This window comes from Pimephales promelas, chromosome 1, assembly GCF_988280905.1.
Source record: "Pimephales promelas chromosome 1, fPimPro1.hap1.1, whole genome shotgun sequence".
Taxonomy (NCBI): domain Eukaryota; kingdom Metazoa; phylum Chordata; class Actinopteri; order Cypriniformes; family Leuciscidae; genus Pimephales; species Pimephales promelas.
In genome coordinates, this window is record NC_142769.1 from 21689625 (window position 1) to 21704071 (window position 14447).

At 37.2% G+C, this 14447-nt stretch overlaps 1 protein-coding gene across 1 annotated transcript in view; it reads right to left on the reverse strand.

Annotated features, from left to right (window-relative positions):
• wdr93 (WD repeat domain 93) overlaps positions 1-2721 on the reverse strand; it is a 25937-nt gene extending 23216 nt beyond the window's left edge. The window contains exons 1-8 of the mRNA XM_089128903.1: positions 2672-2721; positions 1730-1999; positions 1415-1616; positions 1247-1311; positions 1073-1151; positions 906-979; positions 532-616; positions 259-448 (exon numbers count right to left, since the gene is read on the reverse strand). Coding sequence (XP_088985029.1) covers positions 259-448; positions 532-616; positions 906-979; positions 1073-1151; positions 1247-1311; positions 1415-1616; positions 1730-1993 — 959 coding nt within the window. The 5' untranslated portion in view covers positions 1994-1999; positions 2672-2721. The remainder of the gene's footprint in view (positions 1-258; positions 449-531; positions 617-905; positions 980-1072; positions 1152-1246; positions 1312-1414; positions 1617-1729; positions 2000-2671) is intronic.
• Between the last annotated feature and the right edge of the window lie 11726 nt (positions 2722-14447).

A 14447-nucleotide genomic window follows, 5' to 3' on the forward strand; every position in this document is an offset into this window, starting at 1 on the left:
TTGTTGATTTACAAGTTGTAAGTATAAATCTCACTGTATGGAAAAGAGCTCAATTCACATTCTGGACAAAATATTTTTTTATCATAACCTTATTAATTGGTATAAGTGCAATAACAAATACAACATATGATTTCAATAATGTATTAGTAAATATAAGCTATATACATATAAGTGTGGCTAAAGTGTCAAAATACAATACATTTTGGGGTGATTATATAAGTAAAAATGTGGCTTCCAAAACTCTTTAATCAAGCCTACCTGGGACCTTCTGCTTTCTGCTGTGGTGGTCTCATAGAGCTGGAGCTGAGATACTTCATGAACATTTTCCTAAATGCCGCATCCTGGTTTTCCCACTGATGACTACTAATGAGGTGATGTTGGCCTGAGCCTATTATAGTGCCTTCCTCTGTCTTCTGCAGGACCTCAGATGGACTTTTTAGAGAGGTTCCTTAAAGACATGAACTTTTGTGAAAGAAATACACAACAACCTCGAAAAGAAACATATTTGCAGGAATGCTTTAAACTGGATACCTGCAGGGATTTCTGGAGGTTTGATTTTCATGAGTAAGACTATTGGAGACCACTTGGCTTCTGTGGTCAAAGAAGATTGTGAAGCCTACAGAAGAGACAGGGCAGAAAATGATCAGCTCAATGGAGCAATTTTCTAAAAACTGCCAGAAACTTATATACTTATAAAAAAGAACTTATAAACTCTAAACTTATACATAGGACAAAAAAACTATATATTTTATTCTGATATATAAATGCAACAGATGTTCCTACAAGGAAATGTTGTTGTGCATTTTGAATTGACATCAACAAATGACCAAGTACTAACTTCATTTTTAAAATGTAAATAGAGTAAACAAGAATAGATGGCTTTCCAGTTAACTTTCCAATGGTACCTGTTTTTCTTCCAGCTCTTTGAGCCAAACATCCTGTGGGAAGCGATAGACATCCAACCAAACAGAACCACTGGCTTCAATGACATTGACAATATAACAATGGCATTAATAAATCACTGGTTTCAGTTTTATATTTATACACCCATATATTTCAATTCAAAACTTACACATCATGACTGTAGCTCCAAAGTCCCCTCTTATAGACATTTCAAATTTTGCACAGATGTTTCTTTGGTTTATGTCTTCCTGTGAGAAATATAACACAATGTACTTTTAAAGCATTTTAAAACCAGCAGCAAACATATAAACAAGCTTGTAAAAAAAAAATATCATGAACTCACAGTTTCATTGATGATTTTTATTAAAAAAATATTCTCCGTATGATGCACAAAAAGCCGCGCAATACCTTATGAGACAGAGAACAATTATGTATAAATAAATACGGAAAATATAAAGTGAAGAGGTTTAAATGGAAATTGTGTAAATATTTCCCACTCTCAGGAGATTACCCATGTCATCCACTGTGCATAAGAGGTGTGTGAGGTTTCCCAGAGAGGCACAAGAGATGCTGGTAAGCTCCACTCTTTCATTCTTCCACGTTCTGACACATGTGAGAGTGGATGAACTGATGACTGACAGACCATGAGCGTGACCCAGAAACAGGTAAAGTCCATCCTCAGAGCACACAATACAATTAGTTCTGGCTGGAAGCTAAGAACCAAAAAAAAGGGGGTGTAAGGTAAGCATTTTGGACAAATCCACCAAAGCATATGTGCAAAAGAATATGATGGGGCTAATTGTAATGTATTCATGTAAAATAGTACCTTCATTTCTTTAGTGGCATTCAACACAGGAATTTGTCTCGCTGCTTGTGCATTCTTGTCGATCTTGTCCTGCTCTGATATAACTTCCCATGCACTGTCAACAAGGTTATTTAACAGCTTATCGATCTCTCTCCCAGGCTTAGGCTGATTTTTATCAGGCTGATGCAGATCTGTGAAATAATTCACAGCATCATCATCATCTTCACAACTGCTGTAATCTGATGGCTCTGGTATCTCCAAACCTGGTGTAAGATTCACAGCCATGTTGTGCTGGAGTAAAAAAAAAAAAAAAATTCAACTGAAATCCCCCTTTGTCATTACATTTATACAAGCACATTGTTGAATCACATTTACACATAAATATACCTAAAAAAAAGTATCAGTCATATAAAATGGACACAGAAAAACATTCAAACAGTCACAGATATCTTCACTGGGGAAAAACACATTTTTAAAGCACCATGCTGATTTTTATTACATACTGTATTTATTATGTTTTTTGGCCAAGTAAGTTAACGTACCATAATAATACTTATTAATACATAATAATAATTACCAGGAGTACCAAGTAAACTACATTATAAATACGATAATAAAACAGTACCATGGTGTAACTTCCTAAGGTTATACATGGCACTTCCATAATAGTGTATATTACTACTGCAAAATTAAGTTACCAGGACAATAATTCGTTCTAGCAGTAGCAGCAAGAAACGTTAACGTTACATTTTACATTAACAGTTGCTTGCTAGTTTGCTATTTTCACACAGCCTAGCCTAGTGTTTGTCGGACTGATCAGACCTCCGTAAAAAAGGCAATACAAAGTTTGATTTGGGTGGTCAACTTTTTGGGTGGATGCTTTTGTAAATACTCATTGTATAATCACACTGTAACACAGCAATTATATGAATGAATGTTATAATTATTAAAACAACCGCTTACCGCTGACGCGCTTGTGGAGTTCTTCCGGATTGGTAAATTGTCATGACAACCCTGTGGTTGCTCTGTGGGACTGCGGTCAAGCCAGCCGCAGTTTGAAAATACACGGTCAAGCCAGCCGCTAAAAAAATAAGCGTGTGCGCCTATTACTATGAATACGGTAATTTCAGTAACGGCAGAGAGAATGCGCTTTCATGGCGCTTCAGTTGCCCAGCTCTCTCTCTCTCTCTCTCTCTCTCTCTCTCTCTCTCTCTCTCTCTCTCTCTCTCTCTCTCTCTCTCTCTCTCTCTCTCTCTATCTATCTTTTTCTTTATTTCTATCTATATATTCATAACCTTTCTTTTTCTTTCTTTCTTTCTTTCTTTCTTTCTTTCTTTCTTTCTATCTATCTATCTGTTTGTTTGTCTGTCTGTCTGTCTGTTACAAAAAAAAATTGTAATAAGAAAAAAACTAATGGCCAATTCTTATAGGTGACGTCCCATGCAATATCACCTCATATCAAACAATTTTATAGCATTTTGGAGAAATGTCCCATTATTCAACTTCAGAGGGCCATAAATACCTTATTTCTAATAAGTAGAAAAAATTAACTGTCAGTTCTTGTAGGGGACATCCCATAGAGTACACACACCTCATATCAAACAATTTTACTGCAGCATTTTGGAGTAATGTTACATTATTTGACTTCAGAGGGCCATTATACCTCTTTTCTAATAAGTAGAAAAAAATGACGGTCAGTTCTTATATGGGACGTCCCATACAGTATACGCACCTCGTATCAAACCATTTTACTGTAGCATTTTTTGAGAAATGTAGCATTATTCTACTTCAGAGGTCCATAAATATCTCATTTCTCATAAGTAGAAAAAAATAATGGCCAATTATTATAGGGCACGTCCCATACAGTATACACACCTCATGTCAAACCATTTTACTGTAGCATTTTGGAGAAATTACACATTATTTGACTTCAGAGGCCCATAAATACCTCTTTTCTAATAAGTAGAAAAAAAACAATGTTCAGGTCATGTACGGAACGTCCCATACAGTATACACAACTCATATAAAAACCATTTTACTGTAGCATTTTGGAGAAATGTCCCATTATTCGACTTCAGAGGGCCGTAAATACCTCATTTCTAATAAGTAGACAAAAATAATGGTCAGTTCTTATACGGGACGTCCCATAGAGTACACACACCTCACATCAAACCATTTTACTGTCGCATTTTGGAGAAATGTCCCATTATTCGACTTCAGAGGCCCATATATACCTCATTTCTAATAAGTAGAAAAAACGAATGGTCAGTTCTTATACGGGACATCCCATACAGTACACGCACCTCATATCAAGCAATTTTACTGTAGCATTTTTGAGAAATGTCCCTTTATTCGACTTCAGAGGGCCATAAATACCTCATTTTTAATAAGTAGAAAAAAATAATGGTCAGTTCTTATACGGGACGTCCCACACAGTACACACACCTCATATCAAACCATTTTAATGTAGCATTTTGGAGAAATGTCCCATTATTCGACTTCAGAGGGCCATAAATACCTCATTTCTAATAAGTAGAAAAAAATAATGGTCAGTTCTTATACGGGACGTCCCACACAGTACACACACCTCATATCAAACCATTTTACTGTAGTATTTTGGAGAAATGTCCCATTATTCGACTTCAGAGGGCCATAAATACCTCATTTCTAATAAGTAGAAAAAACTAATGGCCAATTCTTATACGGGATGTCCCACAGAGTACACACACCTCATATCAAACCATTTGACTGCAGCATTTTGGAGAAATGTCCCATTATTCGACTTCAGAGGGCCATAAATACCTAATTTCTAATAAGTAGAAAATAATAATGGTCAGTTCTTATACGGGACGTTCCACACAGTACACACACCTCATATCAAACCATTTTACTGTAGCATTTTGGAGAAATGTCCCATTATTCGACTTCAGAGGCCCATAAATACATCATTTCTAATAAGTAGAAAAATTGAATGGCCAATTCTTATACGGGACGTCCCACACAGTACACACACCTCATATCAAACCATTTGACTGCAGCATTTTGGAGAAATGTCACATTATTAGACTTCAGAGGGCCATAAATACCTCATTTCTAATAAATAGAAAAAAATAATGGTCAGTTCTTATACGGGACTTCCCACACAGTACACACACCTCATATCAAACAATTTTACTGTAGCATTTCGGAGAAATGTCCCATTATTCGACTTCAGAGGCCCATAAATACCTCATTTCTAATAAGTAGAAAAAAACTAATGGCCAATTCTTATACGGGACGTCCCACACAGTATACTCATCTCATATCAAATAATTTTACTGTAGCATTTTGGAGAAATGTAACATTATTCGACTTTAGAGGCCCATAAATACCTCTTTTTTAATAAGTAGTAAAAAATAACTGTCAGTTCTTGTAGGGGACGTCCCATACAGTTTACACACCTCATATCAAGCCATTTTACTGTAGCATTTTGGAGAAATGTCCCATTATTCAACTTCAGAGGCCCATAAATACCTAATTTTCAATAAGTAGAAAAAAATAATGGTCAGTTCTTATACGGGACATCCCATACAGTATACGCACCTCGTATCAAACCATTTACTGTAGCATTTTGGAGTAATGTTACATTATTTGACTTCAGAGGCTGATATATTCCTCATTTCTAATTAGTAGAAAAAAACAACAATCACTTCTTGTAGGCAACGTCCCATACAGTACACACACCTCATATCAAACAATATTACTGTAGCATTTTGGAGAAATGTACCATTATTCGACTTCAGAGGGCCATAAATACCTCATTTCTAATAAGTAGAAAAAAATAACTGTCAGTTCTTATATGGGACGTCACATACAGTACACACACCTCATATCAAACTATTTTACTGCAGCATTTTTGAGAAATGTCGCATTATTTGACTTCAGAGGCCCACAAATAACTCATTTCTAATAAGTAGTAAAAAATAACGGTTAGTTATTGTAGGGGACGTCCCATACAGTTTACACACCTCATATCAAACCATTTTACTGTAGCATTTTGGAGAAATGTCCCATTATTCAACTTCAGAGGCCCATAAATACCTCTTTTTCAATAAGTAGAAAAAAATAACGGTCAGTTCTTATACGGGACATCCCATACAGTATACGCACCTCATATCAAACCATTTGACTGCAACATTTTGGAGAAATGTCACATTATTCGACTTCAGAGGGCCATAAATACCTCATTTCTAATAAGTAGAAAAAAATAATGGTCAGTTCTTATACGGGACGTCCCACACAGTACACACACCTCATATCAAACCATTTTACTGTAGCATTTTGGAGAAATGTCCTATTATTCGACTTCAGAGGGCCATAAATACCTCATTTCTAATAAGTAGAAAAAACTAATGGCCAATTCTTATACGGGACGTCCCACACAGTACACACACCTCATATCAAACCATTTTACTGTAGCATTTTGGAGAAATGTCCCATTATTCGACTTCAGAGGGCCATAAATACCTCATTTCTAATAAGTAGAAAAAACTAATGGCCAATTCTTATACGGGACGTCCCACACAGTACACTCACCTCATATCAAACCATTTTACTGTAGCATTTTGGAGAAATGTCCCATTATTCGACTTCAGAGGCCCATAAATACCTCATTTCTAATAAGTAGAAAAAAGTAATGGCCAATTCTTATACGGGACGTCCCACACAGTACACACACCTCATATCAAACCATTTTACTGCAGCATTTTGGAGAAATGTCCCATTATTCGACTTCAGAGGGCCATAAATACCTAATTTCTAATAAGTAGAAAAAACGAACGGTCAGTTCTTATACGGGACGTCCCACACAGTATACTCATCTCATATCAAATAATTTTACTGTAGCATTTTGGAGAAATGTAACATTATACGACTTTAGAGGCCCATAAATACCTCTTTTTTAATAAGTAGTAAAAAATAACTGTCAGTTCTTGTAGGGGACGTCCCATACAGTTTACACACCTCATATCAAACCATTTTACTGTAGCATTTTGGAGAAATGTCCCATTATTCTACTTCAGAGGCCCATAAATACCTCATTTTCAATAAGTAGAAAAAAATAATGGTCAGTTCTTATACGGGACATCCCATACAGTATACGCACCTCGTATCAAACCATTTTACTGTAGCATTTTGGAGTAATGTTACATTATTTGACTTCACGGGCTGATATATTCCTCAGTTCTAATTAGTAGAAAAAAACAACGATCACTTCTTGTAGGCAACGTCCCATACAGTACACACACCTCATATCAAACAATTTTACTGTAGCATTTTGGAGAAATGTCCCATTATTCTACTTCAGAGGCCCATAAATACCTCATTTTCAATAAGTAGAAAAAAATAATGGTCAGTTCTTATACGGGACATCCCATACAGTATACGCACCTCGTATCAAACCATTGTACTGTAGCATTTTGGAGTAATGTTACATTATTTGACTTCACGGGCTGATATATTCCTCAGTTCTAATTAGTAGAAAAAAACAACGATCACTTCTTGTAGGCAACGTCCCATACAGTACACACACCTCATATCAAACAATTTTACTGTAGCATTTTGGAGAAATGTTCCATTATTCGACTTCAGAGGGCCATAAATACCTCATTTCTAATAAGTAGAAAAAAATAACTGTCAGTTCTTATATGGGACGTCCCATACAGTACACACACCTCATATCAAACTATTTTACTGCAGCATTTTGGAGAAATGTCGCATTATTTGACTTCAGAGGCCCACAAATAACTCTTTTCTAATAAGTAGTAAAAAATAACGGTCAGTTATTGTAGGGGACGTCCCATACAGTTTACACACCTCATATCAAACCATTTTACTGTAGCATTTTGGAGAAATGTCACATTATTCGATTTTGGAGGCCCATAAATACCTCATTTCTAATGAGTAGTAAAAAATAACGGTCAGTTCTTGTAGGTGACGTCCCATACAGTTTACACACCTCATATCAAACCATTTTACTGTAGCATTTTGGAGAAATGTCCCATTATTTAACTTCAGAGGCCCATAAATACCTCTTTTTCAATAAGTAGAAAAAAATAACGGTCAGTTCTTATACGGGACGTCCCATACAGTATACGCACCTCGTATCAAACCATTTGACTGCAGCATTTTGGAGAAATGTCACATTATTCGACTTCAGAGGGCCATAAATACCTCATTTCTAATAAGTAGAAAAAAGTAATGGCCAATTCTTATACGGGACGTCCCACACAGTACACACACCTCATATCAAACCATTTTACTGCAGCATTTTGGAGAAATGTCCCATTATTCGACTTCAGAGGGCCATAAATACCTAATTTCTAATAAGTAGAAAAAACGAACGGTCAGTTCTTATACGGGACGTCCCACACAGTATACTCATCTCATATCAAATAATTTTACTGTAGCATTTTGGAGAAATGTCCCATTATTTAACTTCAGAGGGCCATAAATACCTCTTTTTCAATAAGTAGAAAAAAAATAACGGTCAGTTCTTATACGGGACGTCCCATACAGTACACACACCTCATATCAAACCATTTGACTGCAGCATTTTGGAGAAATGTCACATTATTCGACTTCAGAGGGCCATAAATACCTCATTTCTAATAAGTAGAAAAAAGTAATGGCCAATTCTTATACGGGACGTCCCACACAGTACACACACCTCATATCAAACCATTTTACTGCAGCATTTTGGAGAAATGTCCCATTATTCGACTTCAGAGGGCCATAAATACCTAATTTCTAATAAGTAGAAAAAACGAACGGTCAGTTCTTATACGGGACGTCCCACACAGTATACTCATCTCATATCAAATAATTTTACTGTAGCATTTTGGAGAAATGTAACATTATACGACTTTAGAGGCCCATAAATACCTCTTTTTTAATAAGTAGTAAAAAATAACTGTCAGTTCTTGTAGGGGACGTCCCATACAGTTTACACACCTCATATCAAACCATTTTACTGTAGCATTTTGGAGAAATGTCCCATTATTCTACTTCAGAGGCCCATAAATACCTCATTTTCAATAAGTAGAAAAAAATAATGGTCAGTTCTTATACGGGACATCCCATACAGTATACGCACCTCGTATCAAACAATTTTACTGTAGCATTTTGGAGAAATGTTCCATTATTCGACTTCAGAGGGCCATAAATACCTCATTTCTAATAAGTAGAAAAAAATAACTGTCAGTTCTTATATGGGACGTCCCATACAGTACACACACCTCATATCAAACTATTTTACTGCAGCATTTTGGAGAAATGTCGCATTATTTGACTTCAGAGGCCCACAAATAACTCTTTTCTAATAAGTAGTAAAAAATAACGGTCAGTTATTGTAGGGGACGTCCCATACAGTTTACACACCTCATATCAAACCATTTTACTGTAGCATTTTGGAGAAATGTCACATTATTCGATTTTGGAGGCCCATAAATACCTCATTTCTAATGAGTAGTAAAAAATAACGGTCAGTTCTTGTAGGTGACGTCCCATACAGTTTACACACCTCATATCAAACCATTTTACTGTAGCATTTTGGAGAAATGTCCCATTATTTAACTTCAGAGGCCCATAAATACCTCTTTTTCAATAAGTAGAAAAAAATAACGGTCAGTTCTTATACGGGACGTCCCATACAGTATACGCACCTCATATCAAACCATTTGACTGCAGCATTTTGGAGAAATGTCACATTATTCGACTTCAGAGGGCCATAAATACCTCATTTCTAATAAGTAGAAAAAAATAATGGTCAGTTCTTATACGGGACATCCCACACAGTACACACACCTTATATCAAACCATTTTACTGTAGAATTTTGGAGAAATGTCCCATTATGCGACTTCAGAGGGCCATAAATACCTCATTTCTAATAAGTAGAAAAAACGAATGGCCAATTCTTATACGGGACGTCCCACACAGTACACACACCTCATATCAAACCATTTTACTGTAGCATTTTGGAGAAATGTCCCATTATTCAACTTCAGAGGCCCATAAATACCTCATTTTCAATAAGTAGAAAAAAATAATGGTCAGTTCTTATACGGGACATCCCATACAGTATACGCACCTCATATGAAACCATTTTACTGTAGCATTTTGGAGAAATGCCCCATTATTAGACTTCAGAGGCCCATAAATACCTCATTTCTAATAATAGAAAAAACTAATGGCCAATTCTTATAGGGAACGTCCCATTCAGTATACACACCTCATTTCAAACCGTTTTACTGCAGCATTTTTGAGATATGTCATATTAATTGACTTAAGGGGTGTATAAAGACCTCATTTCATATGAGTAGGAATTCAGTGGGTGCTGGGGTCTTGTGGATTACCACTTACCGTCCTAACTGTGGACAACAACGCCAGTCCCACTCACAACCCAGTTCCCAGCTAAGATCACCCAGACTCTGAGGATCAACAGCATGAGCCCACCACAAGCAGCAAGGGGGAATCTGCTGGTCCCGCCCAACCTCCCACCCCATCCCCAAAATACTTGTAATAAACTTGTATATTTCCTATTATCTGTCTGTCTCTGCAGTCCCAAGACACTCCTGCCACCCAGTCATCTCTTCCTCCCATCAGTCCCGCAGTGCAACTCAGTCTCCTCTCTGTGGCCCTGCTACATCTTTTGCCTGCTGTAAGCCATCTCCTCTTGGGGGTGTGAAGACTGTGGCTCCGTCTCCAGCATCTGAGTGCTCCGCCTCCGCTCCACCTTTACCCGCCGCCCTTGCTCCTGTGCTCACTTACCACCCTTGACTCCAGCGTGGACAATCGGCCATTCAGCCTTCCCGGGCTCCCTCTGTTGGACATTACACCTTCTTAGCCATGGACTTGCGGCCCATTCGCTGCCCTACGGCTCTCCACCTCTTTCGCCTTTGACTAGCTCCGCCCTCCCTTAGCTTCCACATCTACCTATGGTTGTTGCAGCTCAGCCTCTAACCTCAGGATCGCTGCTTCCACTTCAGGGGGTCGGCGCTGTGGCCTAGTCATGGTCGCCTAGGTCTTTGTGTCTCACTGCCTCATCGCATCTCTGGCTACGTGGTGTGCTCCACCTCCATCACCGTTATCACCTCTGGTAATCCCCTTGGTAGTGTTGGGACTCTTCACTCCATGGCTACTCCCTTCTGCGACGCCGCCGTGAGATGCAGTCTTGACTGTGGGCTGGGTCTCCGTCTGCTCTTCCCTGCTCAAGGCCATCGCCCTGGCTGTCACCATCATCTTCACCAACCTTTTGCATGGTTCTCTCCGGCTTTTTATTGTCCTCCAGCTAAGCCGCATTCTATACATCTGCCGGCACAAGATGGCACCTTTGGCTTTATCATTGTGTTCATCTGCGTTCTACAACACAATCTATAACATGCATATAGTATGGGGCTTTGAAGTAGTAAAATATAACATATCTTTAAAACGCTGCAGTAAAATGTTTACTCTATGGGACGTCTCCTAAAAAAACTGACCGTTTGTTTTTTCTACTTATTAGAAATGAGGTATTTATAGGTCTCTGAAGTCAAACAATGTAACATTTCTCCAAAATGCTACAGTAAAATGGTTTGATATGAGCTTTGTATACTGTATGGGACATCCTGTATAAGAACTGACCGTTAGTTTTTTCTCCTTATTAGAAATTAGGAATTTATAGGCCTCTGAAGTAGAATAATGTAACATTTCTCCAAAATGCTGCAGTAAAATGGTTTGATAAGAGGTGTGTATACTTTATGGGACGTCCCGTATAAGAACTGACTGTTCGTTTTTTCTACTTATTATAAATGAGGAATTTATAGGCCTCTGAAGTAGAATAATGTAACATTTCTCCAAAATGCTGCAGTAAAATGGTTTGATGTGAGGTGTGTGTACTTTATGGGACGTCCCGTATAAGAACAGACCATTAATTTTTTCTACTTATTAGAAATGAGGTATTTATGGGCCTCTGAAGTCGAATAATGGGACATTTCTCCAAAATGCGACAGTAAAATGGTTTGATGTGAGGTGTGTGTACTTTATGGGACGTCCCGTATAAGAACAGACCATTAATTTTTTCTACTTATTAGAAATGAGGTATTTATAGGCCTCTGAAGGCAAATAATGTGACATTTCACCAAAATGCTACAGTAAAATGGTTCGATATGAGGTGTGTATACTTTATGGGACGTCCCGTATAAGAACTGACCGTTCGTTTTTTCTACTTATTAGAAATAAGGTATTTATGGCCCTCTGAAGTCGAATAATGGGACATTTCTCCAAAATGCTACAGTAATATTGTTTGATATGAGGTTGTTGTACTCTATGGGACGTCCCGTATAAGAACTGACCGTTATTTTTTTCTACTTATTAGAAATGAGTTATTTATGGGCCTCTGGAGTCGAAAAATGGGACATTTCTCCAAAACGCTACAGTAAAATGGTTTGATATGAGGTGTGTGTACTGTATGGGACGTCCCGTCTAAGAACTGACCATTATTTTTTTCTACTTATTAGAAATGAGGTATTTATGGCCCTCTGAAGTCGAATAATGGGACATTTCTCAAAAATGCTACAGTAAAATGGTTTGATATGAGGTGTGTATACTGTATGGGACGTCCCGTACATGACCTGACCATTGTTTTTTTCTACTTATTAGAAATGACGTTTTTATTTGTGTCTAAAGTAGAATAGAGGCCTATATCTCCAAAACGCTGCAGTAAAATGGTTAGATAATTGGTGTGCACACTCTACGGGACGTCCCGTACATGACCTGACCATTGCTTTTTTCTACTTATTAGAAATGAGGTTTTTATTTGTGTCTAAAGTAGAAAGAAGGCCTATATCTCCAAAACACTGCAGTAAAATTGCTAGATAATTGGTGAGCACACTCTATGGGACAACCCGTACATGACCTGACCATTGTTTTTTCTACTTATTAGAAAATATTTTTTATAGGTGTCTAAAGTAGAAGAGAGGCCTATATCTCCAAAACGCTGCAGTAAAATGGTTAGATAATTGGTGTGCACACTCTATGGGACGTCCCGTACATGACCTGACCATTGCTTTTTTCTACTTATTAGAAATGCGGTTTTTATTTGTGTCTAAAGTAGAAGAGAGGCCTATATCTCCAAATCGCTGCAGTAAAATGGTTAGATAATTGGTGTGCACACTCTATGGGACGTCCCGTACATGACCTGACCATTGTTTTTTTCTACTTATTAGAAAATAGGTTTTTATAGGTGTCTAAAGTAGAAGAGAGGCCTATATCTCCAAAACGCTGCAGTAAAATGGTTAGATAATTGGTGTGCACACTCTATGGGACGTCCCGTACATGACCTGACCATTGCTTTTTTCTACTTATTAGAAATGAGGTTTTTATTTGTGTCTAAAGTAGAAGAGAGGCCTATATCTCCAAAACGCTGCAGTAAAATGGTTAGATAATTGGTGTGCACACTGTATGGAATGTCCCGTACATGACCTGACCATTGTTTTTTTTCTACTTATTAGAAATGAGGTTTTTATTGGCATTTATAGTACAATAATGGCCTATATCTCCAAAACGCTGCAGTAAAATGGTTAGATAATTGGTGTGCACAATCTATGGGACGTCCCGTACATGACCTGACCATTGTTTTTTTCTACTTATTAGAAATTAGGTTTTTATTTGTGTCTAAAGAAGAATAGAGGCCTATATCTCTAAAACGCTGCAGTAAAATGGTTAGATATTTGGTGAGCACACTCTATGGGACGTCCCGTACATGACCTGACCATTGTTTTTTTCTACTTATTAGAAATTAGGTTTTTATTTGTGTCTAAAGAAGAATAGAGGCCTATATCTCCAAAACGCTGCAGTAAAATGGTTAGATAATTGGTGTGCACACTATATGGGACGTCCCGTACATGACATGACCATTGTTTTTTTCTACTTATTAGAAAATAGGTTTTTATAGGGGTCTAAAGTAGAAGAGAGGCATTGGGACATTAGGACATGGGACATTTAATTCATGAGAAACTGTCATTTTAATACTAAAAAAACATGAAAAAAGAGGCATTTAAAAAGAGTGTATACTTTTTTTTCATCTCTTTTTACAAATAATTATGCTGTAAACCTGTACATAAAAAATGTCTTGAGGTGTTACCTGAAAAGAAAAAAAAACAAAACATATGTCAAAAAATTTCAAATGTCAAAGACGAAATGAGTGTATATAAAAAGGAAAACAGAGTAACACAAAAACATTCTCAAAACATGGAATATATCATCATAGATAGATAGATAGATAGATAGATAGATAGATAGATTACAAAGAAAGAAAGAAAGAAAATAGATAGATAGATAGATAGATAGATAGATAGATAGATAGATAGATAGATAGATAGATAGATAGATAGATAGATAGATAGATAGATAGATAGATAGATAGATAGATAGATAGATAGATAGATAGATAGATAGATAGATAGATAGATAGATAGATAGATAGATAGATAGATAGATAGATAGAGCTGGGCAACTGAAGCGCCATGAAAGCGCATTCTCTCTGCCGTTACTGAAATTACCGTATTCATAGTAATAGGCGCACACGCTTATTTTTTTAGCGGCTGGCTTGACCGTGTATTTTCAAACTGCGGCTGGCTTGACCGCGGTTCTGTGGGAGTGGGGCGGCGCGTGCGGACTTCTCCAGTGTGATAACAACTGGTGTGTGTGTGTGTGTGTGTGTTT